The sequence below is a fragment of the Arvicola amphibius genome, chromosome 2 (genome assembly GCF_903992535.2).
Source record: "Arvicola amphibius chromosome 2, mArvAmp1.2, whole genome shotgun sequence".
NCBI classification, from domain to species: domain Eukaryota; kingdom Metazoa; phylum Chordata; class Mammalia; order Rodentia; family Cricetidae; genus Arvicola; species Arvicola amphibius.
Window position 1 is genome coordinate 114,596,715 of NC_052048.2, and position 17,790 is coordinate 114,614,504.

General features: G+C 49.6%; 1 protein-coding gene across 2 annotated transcripts; it reads left to right on the forward strand.

Moving 5' to 3' along the window:
- Positions 1 to 220: 220 nt before the first annotated feature.
- Positions 221 to 10,410, forward strand: Mcfd2 (multiple coagulation factor deficiency 2, ER cargo receptor complex subunit). Of its 2 annotated transcripts, none has more exons than XM_038317814.1 (4): positions 221 to 347; positions 6,199 to 6,356; positions 7,665 to 7,824; positions 9,048 to 10,410. In XM_038317814.1, the coding sequence occupies exons 2-4, from the start codon at positions 6,211 to 6,213 to the stop codon at positions 9,177 to 9,179; spliced, it is 438 nt and encodes a 145-aa protein (XP_038173742.1). In that variant the 5' UTR covers positions 221 to 347; positions 6,199 to 6,210; the 3' UTR covers positions 9,180 to 10,410. The 2 variants fall into 2 exon arrangements, with proteins under 2 accessions (XP_038173742.1, XP_038173744.1); XM_038317816.1 differs by having other exon boundaries at positions 264 to 389.
- The last annotated feature ends 7,380 nt before the right edge of the window (positions 10,411 to 17,790 follow it).

Here is a 17,790-nt window from a genome sequence, read left to right on the forward strand (position 1 = left end):
GAGTCCGCCCCATCCGGATCCGGCGGCCCACAGCCCACGTCGAGTCACGTCCCGGGGCTTCCGGGGTTGCCTAGCAACTAGCGCCTAGCTGGGCTCCCGGTGGTCGGAGCAGCCGGGTGTCGCCCTCCGGAGGCGGGTCCAGACGGACCAGCCGCGCAGGACACGTGGACTCAACGGAGCGGTCCGCGCAGGGGGCGCGGCCGACGGGCCCGGTGGGCGGGTGGGAGGCGGTGCGCGTGCGCGGCTGGGCTGGGGGCGGGCCCGGCGGGCCGAGAATAAGCGTCGGGGGACGGTAGCTGGCAAGGCTCACGCTGGAGTGCTTCGCGACTGCGACGGGGATTGTCAGGGTGAGCGAACCCACGGCGGGACGTCTGACCCTCAGGGCAGAGGTCAGCGGGCCATACCGGGGTCTGAGGCTCTGGATGGGAGCCCGGAGCAGCGGGGTGGAGGGCGCCGACCACCCGGGAATCTGTGGAAGCAGCGGAATCTGTGGTCCATGGCAGCAGCCTGTCTTCCTAGAAGGCGTCGGGGCTAGAAGTGTCTGCCCGGCTGGGCCCCGCACTCTGCCCCTGATAGGGAGGAGAGGGTGTCTCAGTATCATGCTGTGGGTCCAGCTATGTGAGCTGGACATTGACCCCGGCTGGCCTGGAAGCACACGGGCCCTGGGCGTTACTCCTTCTGTCCTGGCTCCCCCATCGTCCTTGGGCAACCCACAGGTCCTGTTGTCCAGGCGGGGTTGGCTAGTCTGAGCCTGGGCGGTTGGAAAGACAAGGGATGCTCGTTTTTCTTGTTTTCCATCTCTGGAGCATATGGGACCTCCATCCACACAGATGCTCAAAATCAGAGGCCTGGGCGTATTCTCACCTGCACTCCTCAGATGCATCGAACCCATTTGGAACTCTCATTTTCCAAACACCTTCCTGCCCTAGGCAATTCAGCCCCCTTTCTGCTCCTTTGACTATTTCCTGAGCCTCTTCAGTTCATTCAGTACAGGAGAGCTAGAGACGTGGACTGAAGACAAATCCCATATGTCCCACCACCCCTGCCCCATTCCCTTGCCCTTCTGTGGCTCCTCATTGCCCTTTCAAGCTCTTGCACAGGCCTGCAAAGCCTGTTGTGACCCGTCCCTCCACAACTGATTGATTATTCTGTTCCTACATGGGATCCAAGGCTTGTCTGAGTTTAGGTGTTTACTGTCGTATGTTCCTTCTACGAGGGGCACAGTTTTTTGGTTGCTTCCTGTGTCATTCCGAATGTGAGCGGGGGATTATGTGATACTCTTGGGCACCTCTTCTAGTGGCCTCAGTTTTTCATTAGGTTGTGATCTGTGATAGAGGGGTCAGCCTGAGTCCACAGCCCTGTTCTCCCAGCCTTTGCAGGTTTGCTCTTCCTGTGTTTCTAGGCTGTTGGTTAAAAGTATAAGGGTAGCGTGACTTTTCTTTGGCTTCCCCCAGTGATCAGATAGATCATACTATTAAACGCCAGTCTGCTCAGGAAAAGTTTTCAGCCTCAGCCCAAGTAGAGGTTTCTTTAACCCGGAGACTTACTGATTACTTTTACTTCAAGAACTTGGAGCTGACAAAGTAAGAAGCAAGCGCTGGGCAGTTTTCTTTGGCGATGACTCTGGGTACAAGATATCTGAATGTTGTCAAATGTGGCTGCTTTGAATGTAAATTCTTAACTAAGAGCCCCAGGACTTAGAAAAAAGCTGGGAACAGCTGCTAGGAGGAAAGAAAACTCGCTGATAGGAATAATAATACAATTGGAGGGAAGGGTGGGCAGGCCCTTCCTTCCCAGGAGTGGGAATGCTCCAGAGGAGAGTTCAAGCTTAGGCCAGAGATAAAGGCTGACACATTGGTGTGCCACATCTCATCTTATTCAGGCCAGCTCAGCATTGTTCAGTACTCAAGGTCCTGGCCTTTGGAAAGGGGAAAAAGAAAAGTAGGAAGGAAGAAACAGACCGGGAAGTAGGCGGTGCTAGCTGCAAGAGTCTGGGTTTCATTTGAACCATGCCTAGAAGGGATGGCGAGATGCAGTCAGTGGGAACAGAGGCTGCAGGCGCAGTGAGAGGAACCTGGTGGAGTCAAGGCTGTGAGGGAGGCCAGCACCAGATGCCTGCTGCTCCTGTGACAAAAGCTGAGGCAGGGGTCATTTTCTGAGCCCCCCTGGATGGGAGCGTCACCGCCTGGGCTAAGGGGCTCATCTGTTGGACTTAGCAATGTCCTTTTCTTCCTTCACTGCTATATGCGGGTCTCTCCCAAAGGTGTGTGTTCCGCTGACGACGATCTTCCCCAGAGTAGTCAAGAGTGTATGAGTAGTTGTGCTACCCTAACCTGTAAATGAACCGTTTATAGGAGAACCTGACAGTCGAGTTTCCAAGACTTCGGGCACATCAGAAGAAGACTCCATATGGTAGTTGGCTTTTTTTTTTTTTTTTTAACTCTTTGAGGGCTGGCCACCCAGCTCCCAAATAAATAACATGGAGACTTATACTTACTTATGAATGCCCAACCTTAGCTTGGCTAGAACTTAAATTATCCCGTTTCTCTTTAACTACACTTTGCCTCTTTATTCTATGTAGCTTAATTTTCTTACTCCAGGACTGGTTGGGTGGCTTGCTGGTCCCTGGCATTCTCCTTTTTTTCTTGCTCCTTGTTCTTTTCCCTAGATTTTTCCTGTATTTATTCTCTGCCTACCAGCTCTGCCTATTTCTCTCTCCTGCCATAGCTATTGGCTGTTCAGCTCTTTATTAGACCAGTCAGGTGTTTTCAATAGGCAAAGTAACACAGCTTTACAGAGTTAAGCACATGCAACAAAAAGAATACATCTTTGCATTATTAAAATATTCCACAGCATAAACGGATGTAACACATCTTACATTAATACTCCAACACCACACATGGTGTCTGCCCGTCTTTAGGAAAGGAGGATCAGTCAGTTAATCAATCCCTTCTCACATGGATTTTTCTTTAGCTTGGCTAATGCAATTTCCTGAAGGCCAGTGAGCTTGGGAATTCCTAGGGCTTCTCTTCCAAACTGTGTGCCCATGGCCTTGAACTATGTAACCGGAGTGTGGATGATGTAACGTGTTCTTTGGGCAGACTGGAGCACTCTGTTTTCTCTTGACTGGGGGCAGTTGAATTTCACAGGTGGCAGTAAGTTACCTTTTGTCGTCATAGTGCTTGCGGGAGCTTCCTTTTGGTTAGGAGCCTGTGGCAGTATGCTCAGTGGTTCTTGGCTGGACTCACAGTTCCTGTGTTTATCAATCACTTGATTATTCTTTGGTGTTACCTGAGTAGAAAGTATCCTCATAGATACACATTCCAACTGGATCCAACCATGTTGGTAGAGGAAAGGACTTCCATGGATTCAGTGATCACCCAACTCAACTATCTGTCCAGTGGACAGCTTCAAAGTTCTACCCTTAATTACACTGATGTCAGAACTTGGCTGCAGATGGCCTAGTGGGTAAGTTGCTTGCAGCTTGAGGGCTGGGTTTCCAATACCCACCATCCACACAAATGCCAGTCATGTGGCAGCTGCCTATGACCTCGGTGCTTGGGAGGCAAGCTCGATAGCTAAACTAGCTGGATCAGTAACTTGGCTTCAGTGAGAGATCCTGCCTCCATGTGATAAAATAGAGAGCAATTAAGGAAGACACCTGAAACCAACCCGATCTCCACACACACTTGCTGTGTAGACCAGGCTGACCTCGAATTCGTAGAGATTCATCTGCCACTGCTTCCCAAGTGCTGAGATGAAAGGGTAAAAAGAATCACAATTAACAGTCTTTGTTAAAATAGTGTACTGTGTGTGCCTATATATTTACTTTACAACAATGAATTTTGGGTAGACTTTTGGCCCCTGCTTAGGCTCCACCGGCGGCAGCAGCAGCTGGGGCGGCAGTGAGGGGAGCCGAGGGGGAAGTGCGCGGGGAGGGCTATGGGGCTCTGAGCTGAGTGCCCAGCTGGGACAGTTTATGCCCAAATGAACGCTGCGGCTTGGCTGGCCAGAGCTACCAGAGACTCTAGTGGCCCCACGAATCAGGCGCCAGGTGTTGTGAATTAGGTCGGTACGATAAATAACCAGGCCAGCTCAAGAATAACAATTATATTTTAATGGTTATAAGGGGAAACTCACGCTACAAGAGGGGGAGGTCCGACTGCGCAGAGAGAGCGTTCACCTGAATCCTCCCAGTTTTTCTTCCTGGGCTCCAGGTAGCCACGCCTTAACAAGATGTGATTGGTTGACAGAGTTTTCCCATCACTCTACATTAGAAGTCTTGTGCAGAATGACAGCTGCCATGCTGTCGAGCCGCACATGACAGTAGTCAGACTGGAGACTGCTCTGTTGCACCCTGAACATTGTACCTCCCAGTGGTTGCCGCTCCCTTCATAGGGACGGATTGCGGTGTAGTGTGAAGCAGCGGGGCTCTGCCCCGCCACCCGGCCACCGGCTAGCTTTACACCCGAAATAATTACACGGAAACTATATTCTTTTAAAACACTGCCTGGCCCATAGTTTCAGCCTCTTATTGGTTAATTCTCACATCTTCCTTTAACCCATATTTAGTAATCTGGGTAGCACCACGAGGTGTGGCTTACCAGGAGAGATCTTAACCTGCGTCCATCTCGGAGAGGAGCAGCATGGAGACTCACCATGGCGACTGCCTGAAGCGTCTCCCCCACTCTACTTCCTTGTTCCCACAATTCTGTTCTGTCTACTCCACCTACCTAATTTTCTGTCTCTTAAAGGGCCAAGGCAGTTTTCTTTATTAATAATGAAAGTAACACATAGACACTCCTCCATCATTGCGGGAGGTGGGAAAACCTTGTATATGTCAGAGGATGCCACAGTCTCTCAGGTCTTCCTTGAGAGCTTTAGATGGGTGAAGGGCTGCCATGCCACTGCTTCCCAGCCGGTACAAGGAGGAGATGGCGCGGCTTGGGAGCTGTACTGAGTTTACGGACTGTTAAGGGGACCTGAACATTGTGCTTTATCTTTATGGTGGAAGGTTTGGGGCCCTGCTACTGTTAGTCATGGCGGAATGGCTCTGCCTTTTGAGATGAGAACACCAGACTGTATTTGAGGTCCTGAGCTGTCTTCACCTTCCATTTTGAGGTGAGTCTCCAATCGAAACCCAGAAAGGACAGGACTTTCCACTGAAGTAGCAGTTAATGGAGACCTATCTAAGCTGCGGTGCCAACATGTATATGACCTAAGTTGGTCTTCAGGGAGCTTGCCAGGTGGCTGAATTGTCTTGTTGATCTTAAGTCCAAGTGTCATTAAGATGTAATCTGAATTTCTGTGGAACTTCCCTTTCCAATGCTCTCACCATGTTTAGTTATGAACCCCTTTCAGGGCCCTGGTGAGAGACAAGATAGGGTGATGGACTCTTCCAAATCACTGCTTTAAGGTCGCTGTAACAAGCCTACTGGCTTCCCTCAGCTCCCAGGGTCCTGTCTCCAGTCCTGCCTCCCTCCACTCCTTTCCACTGAGCCACGAGCCAAGTCGGCCTGAAGCCAGTCCAGCCTGTGATCTCATCTCTGTCATGAACTGGCAGTTGTCCCCACTTGTTCTCAGGAAATGTCAGCCTCCTGGCTCAGCATGTGTAGCTGGTTCACCTTTCCACCTGGCACGAGACCAAGCTCCTTGCCCGCACCTTCTCCTGCTTGGCTGCCATCCTTCCCAGACCCAGTGTGCTCGCCGTCTGCCCAGGCCTAGCTGAAGCATCAGCATGTCAGTCCTTCCCCTGTGGGAATCTCAGACCTCCCGAGGCATTTTCTGTTTTGAGAACTTCCACTCCAGTGGGCAGTGCTTGTCTTTGTGGGCTGTCGGCTTATGGACAGGTCTAGGCTTTGGATCCTGTTTAGCTCGCGTGTGCCTGTTCAGCCCTCTGTCATTCATCATGAAATTGTGGGCCTCTACTGTCAGCAGAGTGGTGGGAACCAGGAGAGCTAGTAGCAAAGCTGGTTTCTGTGGTGCTGGGAATCAAACCCAGACCCTGGTGCAGGCTGGGCAAGGGCTCTGCCTCTGAGCTCCAGCTCCAGTCCCACAGCTGAGCTCTAGCCAGTTCTAAGGGCTCTTGCCTGCGGCCTCACCGCCTCCCAGGCTTCCCAAGAGCATATGCTGCCAGCTGTTAGAAGGGACCTTAGCTCTAGGGCTCTGCCTTCATCGTCTGTGTCTCCCACCTCCCAGGTACCAGTAACCATGACAAACCTGCAGCTGTTCGGCGCTCCCTTCCTGTGCGTCCTGCTCTGGACCTTTTGTGCTCCACATGCCAGGGCCCATGACCCTGGGGCTGGCACCCACCAAGGCAGCGTGGGCCTGGACAAGAACACAGTGCACGATCAAGAGTATGTATTCAGCTGGGGCTGGGGTTTGCTCACAGGGCACCCTACCTTCTTTCCTTTGGTACCAATTTATAGGGCTCCTGGACATTTTTCAAGGATGGAGGTGTTATGCCCAAGTTTCTGGTCCCCAAATGAATTCACGGAGCCAGATTTCTGATACAAATTACGTGAATGTTTTTAATAATATTCATATTTATACTCGAGTTTGGACCACACCTCCAACACGACAATGCAGTGGGTGAGGGAAGTGCAGCCCCGAACCCGGGGAAGGGGAGACGCCGTAGTCAGGGGAGTTGGAGTTCTGTCGTCTCGGGATTGGGTGAGGAGTACATAGGATAAGGTAGTTTCTGAACCCATTGGTCAGAATGGCCCTAACAAAAAGCCATTAATAACTGACAAGGTGTCTTCAAGGGCAGGATATATCTCCTAGGAATATCTGGACCTCATTAAATTTATGGTCCTGCTCCCTATCTTCTTAATTGGCCAGTTTTAGGGTATCTGTTCAAGTTTCAGCACATTTCTGGAGCTGAGATTGCCCACCCCTCAACTCCTTATATGGCTTAAGATGAAGGACGTCTTTAAAACGGAGTTTGCAAAGTCAGGGCCTCACAGAGGCTGGCCCTTGGGATTCCTGGTTGTATGGTATTCTGGCTTCACCATCTCATAGGCAGAGGATCTTGAAGCCTAAATACAGCAAATTATTTGTTAGAATTTAGTCTTCTTCTTTTACACTCCACCCCATATACATGTAGTAGCAGAATCCAGAATATAACTATGGCTTCCTGATTCTGACAAGGTTTTTTTTAGTGACACATTCAAATGTCGAGTCCTTCTTGGTGAGTAAGTGTCACACATTATACTTTGTTATCTATTTTTTGGAGACAGGGTCTTCAAATGTAGCCCTGGCTGGTCTGGAACTTGCTGTGTAGAACAGGCCTTGAACTCACAGAAATCCATCTGCCTTTGCCTCCTGAGTAGGATTAAAAGCATGTGCCACCATGCTTATTCTAATCCTTATTTTAAATATTACTTTTTAAACTGGTAGTTCAAAAATACTGTGAGCAAATTCCAACCAGAAAGAGAGGGCATTCTGGTCCCACTCTGATGGGCAGCCTGTGTGTTTTTCTGGTCCCACTCAGACAGGCGGCCTGCATGTTTCTCTGGTCCCACTCAGACAAGTGGCCTGCGTGCCTGGTCCTTTTGTGGCCCTGGCTGTGTGTTGTGTCCTTAAATGTGGTCTGTGTCTGAACTGGATACAGTTTTACTTCTCAGCATTCTTAAGGTTTTGGCATGTTCTGAATTGGTTTTCAGGCATATCATGGAACATCTAGAAGGTGTCATTGACAAACCAGAGAAGGAGATGTCCCCTCAAGAACTGCAGCTCCACTATTTCAAAATGCATGATTATGATGGCAATAACCTGCTTGATGGCTTAGAACTCTCCACGGCCATTACTCATGTCCATAAGGAGGTAAGTCAGGGAGTTCAGTCTGGGCGCATCTGGGCCACGCCTGGTCTTGGCGGCTGGTGCTGCCCTTGCACCTCAGCAGTGCTGCCGAGCTTCTTCCCATCTAGTGCTAGCCTGCCTCTCCCCAGCTCCCCAGAGAAGCAGAGCTGGAGGCCCAGGCCGGGCCGACTTCGGCATTTCTACTGCATGTAGAGTTTGTGGGTCCAGCCTAACAGAAGACCAGGTTCACGATGCGGGTTTGAGAAGAATGGTGGTGACTCTAGGACCAAGGGACGGAGAGCTTTGGGAGGAGTTGGGGGTTGTGTGTATTGTGCAGTGCTCGCTGGTGTCCCAAGGCACTTTCAATGGAGATGGCTCGGCTTCCATAGCCACCCTGGGCAGGGGCAGACACTGTTATCCTCTTCTAGCTGAGGGACTTGAGATCAAGATCTTGTGCCTCCAGACTGAATGTTTTCCCCTCTGCTGTGGTGAAGGAGAAGGAGAGAGGAGGACCACCACAAGCTCATTGTGGGTTCTCCCTGCAGGCCGTAGGGAACACTAGCAAGTTTTCACTGAAGTCTGTTTGGGGAGGATTCTGTGTGGTAGGGATGGGAGACTCTGGTGCCTGGGGAGTTAGGGCTCAGCAGCCCTGGCACATGAGGTGGTGGCAGCCAGAGATGTGACCAAGGGAGAGCTGACCACCTTGAGAATGGCAGGTTCGCAGCTGGCATAACCCTCCCACCCCAGCTTCTAGAACGGCATAGTGATGTCAGAGGGCATACATTCCAACCATTGACAGTGTTCCTCCTCTTGTCCTGGACCTGAGGTGTCTAGTATGTCACTGTTTCCATTTTTTAGGCGACTTGTGCAGAGGGCTCAGGCCATGAGTGTTTTTCTTAGGATGAGTGTATAGGTTATAGATTTTGACAAACAGTTCTTTGTAATCCAGACCCACCTGACTTTTTGCAGTGGCTGTACATTACTTTCATAGCTAAAAAAAGAGTAAACAGTAATTTTTAAGGCAAAAAAGCAAGGACCTGTTTTGGTCACATCTTTCTTGTAAGTAGCATATGTAGTTTCCCACGTGGATTTTTATAAATTGACACTCTCTGATGTATGAGTCTGATTCCTAGAAGTAACCACATATTACCAAGAAAGCTTCTAGTAAGTCAAGCACGGACCTTTTAGGCATTTGCTAATGCGCCTCTGTAATTCTGCACCTGTTCATTTTATTTACCTTCTTGCAGGAGGGGAATGAGCAGGCTCCAGTGATGAGCGAGGATGAACTGATGAGCATCATAGATGGCGTTTTGAGAGACGACGACAAGAACAATGATGGATACATCGACTATGCTGAATTTGCAAAGTCTCTGCAGTAGCTGTTACTTGGCTCTTTAGTTACATGCAAATGTGACCCTTGATAATGTGATGGAACTTGTCTGGTAAAGCAAAACAACTTATTTCCATCCTATGGCAGTTTGTTCCACTGGGGTGGGGAAGAAGCCAAAAGGAAAAACGAATGGGACAGCCTAGTCCCCAAGTGCTTTTAAACTTGTGGGACTGGAGCTGGACGAGACTCTTGAGAAGGGTGTTGGATGTTATTCCCAAGCTCTCAGGAACTTGACTGTAGAATGCCACTCTAATTTCTTGATGTTAATTCATGCTACCTGGAAAGTAAAGACAATCTGCTGTGCCAAGTGGACACTTTTCTGTAACCGTGGAGGGAACGTGTGCAAACCGCGTGTTTTCCCTGGCTGGTCCTGTCTCTAGGCAGATGTGGTCAGGATTCTGTTCCCCTGCATCCAGCACCACTTGCTTTGGGCACGTGGCTGTATACTAGCGTATATTAAAGCCACAGCATAAGAAGACCACCAGCTATTGATTCACCCGGATGCAGAGTCGGAAGATTCTGTGCCCGTTGGCATTTGGAGCTGAGACACCACTGGCCTATGTAGCGTTTCCAGGTCCTCAGTATTTTATACAACTACTGCCGCCCCAGCCTGGAGAGTGTTCTAATCAGTGTCTGCCATCTGAGTTCCCTAATCCTTGTATTCATCCTTGCTCCCAGGGCTCCCTTCATGGTGTATGAGCTAATGATGATTTTGCAGGTTTAAACTATCAGCTGGTTTAGCCTGAGTGAGACCCTAAAAGATCAGTTGCTCAGAATGGTGATTAACCTCATTGAAGTTTTGAAGGAATGTTTTAAAAATTACCTCTTTGAGCCTGAATATGAGAATTTTTCCTTTCGGGGAAGCTCATAAAAGGAAGCCTAAAGCCTTTTAGCATTGTGACTCTTAGAGAGGCTGAAAGACACGCAGCCGCAGGGTGGATTTGCTTTGTGGGATGTGGCAGACATACTATAAAAGAGATTCCAGAGTGATGGCAGGACCAGAAAAAGAAACAATCAAATTTGCTTTAAGATGTATAGAGACTTATTTTCTTTATTGAAGTATTCTTGTAAGAAAATTTATGTATTTGTAAGACAGTTTCCTGTGTTAAGTATTTGTGCAATCAGAGCTGACTTGTAAACTATTCTTGTAATATCTCATTATTTTGAAAGATTTATATAATGAACTCTGGCTATCTGATAATAAACGGCTGAAAAAATAAGGAGCAGCCCATTCTTTCCTCACAACCTTTCCCCCACTACATAAAGGCACATTTAACACAGAATTTATACATCCCTGCCTTTCTCCCAGGAACTGAGACGCAGTTGCCTGGACCCTGTTCCTTTCTGCAGACGAGATTCTTAGTGTCCAGAGTCACTTTCCCTTTAGGCATGGGTCTGTTTTTATCCTGAATGAACTCACCTTTGAATCTTCCCTCTCCAGCCACCTTCAGATGGAGACTCTAGGGTCAGTAAATACAGAGCTTCCCCTGGAGTCCGGGAGTTTCTCAGTTAGATCACATTATTGAGCGGCCCCAGGTCTGAGTGTCAAAGCGCTCACACTTGCCTGTTGGCAGAGGTTTCCCTTCTGCTTCCTCCCCACAGAGACTCTGGACTGTGGACTGACCCTTCTGGAAAGCTGCCCCTCTGGAAGGATCTTGGGAGTGGACTGGAGGAAACTTACTGTCTGGCAGCTGGGAAGGGAGTCATTGAGGACGGAGGAAAGGTCCTTCAAAGATAGAATTGGACCCTTCCTCAATGGCTGGCTGTTTGTACTTACTTCATGTTATCCCCATGGTCCATGCTTGCCTTTCCTGATGGGAGAGGGTATGGAACTTTAGGGACACAGCCTGGCTTGTCACTCTGCATACCCCCTCACATCTAGGCAAGGCTTGACCCTCTCAGCCTGTGAACACTCTGGGGACATCTGCACACTGCCTTATCTCTTGCATGGAGATGGCATGCCCGGGAGAGGCAGCCTGGTTCAAGGTTTGAGGATGAGCTGAGGTTTGGATTCAGGCCAGCTGCCCCTTATCTGTGAAGTCCTAAACTTCAGTTTCTCATCTAGAAAATGACTAAGAAGGGAATTAAAAAGCCACAAATAAATTAAGAAAATAAACAAAATCAGAGAACTGGGACTGGGAAGATAGGTAAGTTGGTAGGATGTGCATTGGAAGTGTGATGACTCCCACACCCACAAAAACACTGTGAAGTACGCAGTTGGTACCCTGGCACGGGGAGGCAGAGACGGGATTGCTGGAGCCCTCTGACCAGTCAGCTCAAACTAATCGGCAAGCTATGGATCCCAGTGAGAGACCCTGTCTCTAAAAACAAGGTGGTGCTCCCAAGGAACAACACCTGAAGTTGACCTCTGACCTGTACATGTGTGTGTACACCCATGTGCCAGTGCACTTAAACACACAAACCTGTCACATAAGACAAAACTGCAGCACCTCGTGTTGTCACTGTAGAGCATGTGCTAGTCAGTCACCTGCTCCCCAGATGGCTAAAGGGCCTGTCAGTTCCTGTTTGGAGCAGCTGCGAGCTCTACAGTCCCATATCCCTGTGACTCCAGGAGCAGGGACCAAAGGAGCCCCACTTCTCCCATTCTTCATATCTGTGCTGACTGAATGAGTGACTTCTCACAGGAGTGTCTAAGTCATTCATGTCAGATGCAGTCATGAATTCAAAGACTTCCACGTCACTTCTTGTGAGAGGTGACTTCCCTTGCCCACTGCAGTCACCCCACTGCTCCTTCTGAGCAGAGACGTAGGCCACTGGCAGTGGCAACTTCCCTGAGTTAGGTCTAGGAGAAGGTGTGCCGGAGAATGTGTGGCACAGATGTTTCAACACCTGGCTTTTCAGTAGATTCCATTCTGCTAGGGAGTCTTGGACAGGTTTAAGAAAACAATTAAGACATTTTTTAAAAAAACAAACGGTGCAGGGCCGTGTGGTGCACACCTTTAGTCCCAGCACTCAGGAGGCAGAGGCGGAGGTGGAGGCGGAGGTGGAGGCGGAGGCAGAGACGGTGGATCTCTGTGAGTTCAAGGCCAGCCTGGTCTACAGACACAGCAAAACCCTGTCTTGAAAAAACCAAAACAAACAAACTGGGGAGATAGGTCCAGTTCCAGGGATTTGTTTCCCTCTGCTGACCTCAGTTGCTGCATTTATCAGCATTAAATAAAGAGGAAAAAAATAATTTCAGCAGCAAGATGTTAGAATGGAGTCTCCTATTTTCTCACTGAAGAAACTCTTCAAAGGCGACAAAATCGCCCCATCCAGTGGACCGGGAGACACTCAGATTTTGTTTAAAATCTCACTGAGCCTGGAACTTGCTGTCTAGACTGGTGGTTGAGCCTCAAGTTCCTCCTGTTTCTACCTTCTGAGCTCTGGGACTACAGGTGTCCAGTGATATGCCCAGATTTTTGCATGGGGCCTGGGGATCCAAACTCAGGGCTGAGCCACTCCTGGTCCCCAAAGTGTCCATCTGTGGGCTAACAGGGATTCAGGAACCCATCAGTTACGGCTCAGCAACCTAACTGGGTTACTGTGGAAGACACTGGGTGGGAAGATGGCATTGGTAAGAGTAGGAACAGAGGCACAGAAGTCACAGCGGGAGGCCTAGTGCCGGGCTTGGTAGCACCCCAGCTTCCGGAAAACTGGGTTTGCCTGCCACGTCCCTCCTGGCCTGAAATCGGGGTTAGTCCAGTGCAGGACATTGACCCCTACAGAGCAGCACGTTTTCTCTACAAGGGACAGGGAGGTGTGGGTGGGGGAATGTGCATGGCAGAACTCTGTATGTACCCTTGGTACTCTGTGAGCAGACAGGCAACGAACGCTGGGTATCAGGCCCTACCCAGAGCAGCTGAGGCAGAATCCACTTGGTAGCAGATTCTTGGTAATATGTTCACTGCAGTCTGAGGAGCATGTCCTCGTGCCCTGTTGGCAGGAGGCCTAAGCCACCCTGCTCCCTTTGCTCTGACAAAGGATTCCAGCAGTCTCTTAATGAACTACCTTTTCTAGCTGTGTCCAACTTGGTTTCAGTATTATTTGTAACTAAGAGAACCTCATCCACACATATGGCTCACCTGTATGTGGTGTGTGTGTGTGTTGACAGAGGTTTCTGTCCCACCAGGTCCTGCAGTCGTTCAGTCCCAAAGAAATACACAGAGGTCTACATTAATCATAAACGGATTGGCCTATTAGCTCAGGCTTCTTATTAACTCTTATAACTATGTTAGCCCATAATTCTTGTCTGTGTTAGCCACATGGCTTGATACCTTTTTTGGCGAAGCAGTCACATCTGCTTCTTCTGTGTCTGGATGACTACAGACTGCATCTTTCCTCTTCCCAGAATTCTCTTGTTCTCATTGCTCTGCCTCTACTTCCTGCCTGGCTACTGGCCAATCAGCATTTTATTAAACAAGTACAAGAAACAAATCTTTACATGGTAAAACCATTGTCCCACAGCATATGTGTGTGTGTGTGTGTGTGTGTGTGTGTGTGTGGTGTATGTGGTGTGTGTATAGTGTGTGATGTGTGTATGTGGTATGTGTGTGTGATGTGTATATGTGGTATGTGTGTGTGGTGTGTGTGGTATGTGTGTGATGTGTGTGTGTTGTGTATGTAGTATGTGTGTGTGATATGTGTGGTGTGTGTGGTATGTGTGTGGTGTGTGTGTGATGTATGTGTGGTGTGGTGTATGTGATGTGTGTGTGTGATGTGTGGTGGTGTGTGTGGTGTGTGTGTGTGGTGTGTGTGGTGTATGTGTGTGTGTGTGGTGTGGTAGTAGTGTGTGTGTGGTGTGTGTGATGTGTATGTGGTATGCGTGTGTGATGTGTGTGTGGTGTGTGATGTGTGGTGGTGGTGTGGTGTGTGTGTGTGTGGTGTGTGGTGTGTGTGGTGGTATGTGTGGTGTGGTATGTAGTGTGTGTGTGGTGTGTTGTGATGTGTGTGGTGTGTGTGGTGTGGGTATGTCGTGTGTGTTGACTGTGTGTGTGGTGGTGTGTGTGTGTGTGTGGTGTGGTGGTGTGTGTGGTGTGGTATGTAGTGTGTGGTGTGGTATGTAGTGTGTGTGTGTGGTGGTGTGGTATGTAGTGTGTGTGTGTGGTGTGTGTGGTGTGGGTGGTGTGTGGTGTGGTGTGTGTGGTGTGGTGTGTGTGTGGTGTGTGTGTGGTGTGTGTGTGGTGTGTGTGGGTGTGGTGTGGTGTGTGTGTGGTGTGTGTGGTGGTGTGTGTGGTGTGGTATGTAGTGTGTGTGTGTGTGTGTGTGTGATGTGTGTGTGGTGTGTGGTGGTGTGTGTGTGTGTGTGTGTGGTGTGTGTGGTGGTGTGTGTGGTGTGGTCTGTCGTGTGTGTGCTGTTTGTGTGGTGTGTGGTGGTGTGTGTGTGTGTGTGTGTGGTGTGTGTGGTGGTGTGTGTGGTGTGGTATGTAGTGTGTGTGTGTGTGTGTGTGTGTGTACGTGTGTGAGAGTGTAGGATGAGATGGTTAGTTGACCTTGCCGAGCTCCCCGTCCACAGGATCAGCTCTTTGTGCTCATGAATTCTGAGTCCTATCAACTGAAAAGTCCTAAGATTACATTGTCTGTGCTTCATGCACTTTCAGTGCTAGGCAGCGTCTCTGACTCTTTCCCGCTGGACCTGTCCCTGAGTTGGTCACAGACATCTTCTTGGTTTTACACTTTAGTGGAAACAAGGCCCAGCTTCCACAGAGAAGGCCAGAATTGAATTTGCCCTAAGGGCCCACAGGGCTTTTTGATTAGCTCATGGTTGAAGAGTACACTAAGCTTGTTTGAGGCTCATGAAAATAAAAACGCATTTCCTCTCTTCTCTCGCGCCCATCACGCTCATCCCAGACAGTGGGCCCCGGGGTGCAGACCAAGCACCTTCGCGCTGCAGCCGCTCCCGCTCCTCACACACAGTATTTTCCGGGGTGCTTGGTTGATGTTTGCAGTACACCCCAGTCTGTCATCTCTTGTTACCTGAGTGCCATCAAGAGCATGGCAGGAGTAAACAAGTAGTGATTTTATTTATTTATTTATTTTAGCCCTTAATGATAGTCTTCCTGTGATTGTCAACCCTGTGTGACCCTTTGGATAGCAGAATTTTAAGAGTGAGATTTTATGGACCTTGATGAAAGTTGAGATTTTAGACTTACCGCTAGATGGCAGCAGTGTCCCACAGCGGGAAAGAACGTTCTCAGCCGGTTGCCAGCCCATCCAGGGGCTGTCGTTTCTGCTTCACTCCTGAAAAACCCGAACTCACTTCCCCACTCTCTCTGCTGCCCCCCCCCCCCCGTGTCTTTTTGAAGCTGTCACAGAGCATTTGTTTGTCGCGGCAATCGGCTGAGTAGAGTGGAGCACAGGCAGCGCAGGCAGAGAGCCAGACTTCTCAAGGTCACACACAAAATGACCTGACTTGTCTGCAGAGAGAAAAGTCACTTCTCCAAACTAACTGAGCACCTCAGCGAGTCACAGCCAAGCAGCACTGCAGGCACAAGGACCTGTGGCCAGTTACCAAAAGTCAAGGGAAAGAGAAAGCTGTGGAGCGGATTTCAGGGAATGGGAAAAGGCTAAGCTGGCTGTCCAGGGCACTGTGAGACCCAAGTCTGCGAGGGACGCCGTGGCTGCAGTAGGACTGCAGCGTGCACTCGATGAAGATGACTATCAGGACGAACTCAGTGGCTGTGATGCAAGGGGAATATCCCCCCTTGCATAGGAATGGCCATCAGCTGGGTGCAGCGACTCATCCTGGTAACCCTAGAGACTCAGAAGGCTGAGGTAGGAAGATGTGTGTTCTAAGTGGGCAACTTAGTGAGACTCTGTCTCAAAATAAAGAGTATGGCTCCGCAATAGAGCTCTTGCTCAGCCTGTGTTAGGCCCTGAGTTCAACTCCAAGTACCCCCCTTTACACACACACCATATAACAAATGCACACATTTATATGGATACATGCTATGTTTCATGGTTCTGGTAAGATGTGGGCCTTCAACTAGTCCTAAGTTTATTCAGAAGGTCCAGGCTTGCGGGTTGTGGTTTGGGTGATGCAATTGGCAGGAACACACAGAACCCTTCATTGTAGGGCTGACTAACTTTGATCCTTCAAGGTAAAACCAAAGTCTTTCAACCTTCAGACCCTACAGGCAGGTTGGCTGCCATCCAGTGCTTCTTCAGGTGTTGGCCAGCAGAGGGCGCAGCCCAATCGGGTGTGCTCCCTTCCCCACAGATACCTGACAGCTGACTCCCGGTCACTGTGCTGTGTCAGATGGTCACCTGAACACACACACACACACACACACACACACGGGGGTGGGGGGGAGCGTGAAACACATCAAAACCATCTAATCATCTGAAAAAGAACAAAAACACAGAGAGTAACTGGACCACTCGGGGAGCAGGCCTTCCAGCTTTCTCTAAATTGCAGAAGTCGTGGCAGGAAAGTGTCAGGGAACGGCACTGCTGTGACCTTGAACTCTAGTGAAGGTGTCATCCGTCACCTTTTGTGCCCTCCTTCCTCTAGGCATTCCCCCCCCACCCCAACAGAGCATGCAGACTCATGCCCAGACCCCACCCTGTTGCTAGGATCGGAGGAGCATGGAGTTTCTGCACCTTTCATGGGTTAGCACTGCTGGGAGCAAGACCACCCAGAAGTTGCAGGAGTTGGGAGGACGGGGATGGACACAAAAAGAGACAGACTTAACAACAGCATGGGTTTGGAGCACCAGAAGGCGGAGATTGGCCACAGGGAGTGCGCTGTTGGGGCCTTGTACTTTGCTTTCCCAGGAGAACAGGAGCCCTTCAGGCTTGAATCCACAAGCCCTCCACAGTCACCAGCACCGAGGAGAACCTCCGGCTGCCATTCTTCTGGTGGTCTGAAAAAGAATGGGGTGAAGGGGGCGTTGCAGACCTTAGGTCCCAGTTTCAGACAGGTTAGCTGGCTTTCGGAACTTCAGCTGCTTCAAACTGGGCCTGCCTTAGAGGAGGGTTGTGGAAACCCTCTGACCACACAGGGAGATGTGTAAGGCACTTATTGGAAAACTGGGAGCTGCAGAAAACTATCCACCCAGCTAGATCCTATTTCATGAGCTCACAGAGATGCACCTGCCTCTGCCTTCTTGGGGCTCAGATTAAAGGAGTGTGCAACCACACCCACCTTTTGCTGGGTGGTCTTGAGACTAGCCCTGAAAATCACCTAAGCCTCCAGGTTTCTGTCTGAATAACTGTTTCACACCTCACAGAGGTGTGAAATAATTCTTCAAAGAGGCAAACACTCTGAGCCCCAGTGTTAGGCTCCATCAATTACAGTTTATTCCTTTGCTGCTCAATGTCCCTACAATGGCGTCTCCTTGGAAACTTGCTAGGGGGAGGGTGAATCAAAATGAGTGTTTTGTGAGGCAGGTCAAACCTCAGTGTGGATCATCAGCATGTAAACAGCAAGGACAATCGTAGCTGAATTTAGATAACCAGCTTTAGTTGATGTGACATAACCTGACTTTATTCTGTACATTTCAAGATTCGCGGGTATAAGTCACTCGCTCAGAGTCGTGTGACTTTTAAGTAAGTCTTTGGTTGTATCCTCTGTGTAAGCGTTGGAACTCAGGTGGGAA

Bases quoted from the DNA above. Each gene is read 5' to 3' on its own strand.
- Mcfd2 (XM_038317814.1), top strand. From the start codon at position 6,211: ATGACAAACCTGCAGCTGTTCGGCGCTCCCTTCCTGTGCGTCCTGCTC. The intron at 6,357-7,664 runs GTATGTATTCAG...ATTGGTTTTCAG, and splicing joins AACACAGTGCACGATCAAGA to GCATATCATGGAACATCTAG. The intron at 7,825-9,047 runs GTAAGTCAGGGA...ACCTTCTTGCAG, and splicing joins TTACTCATGTCCATAAGGAG to GAGGGGAATGAGCAGGCTCC.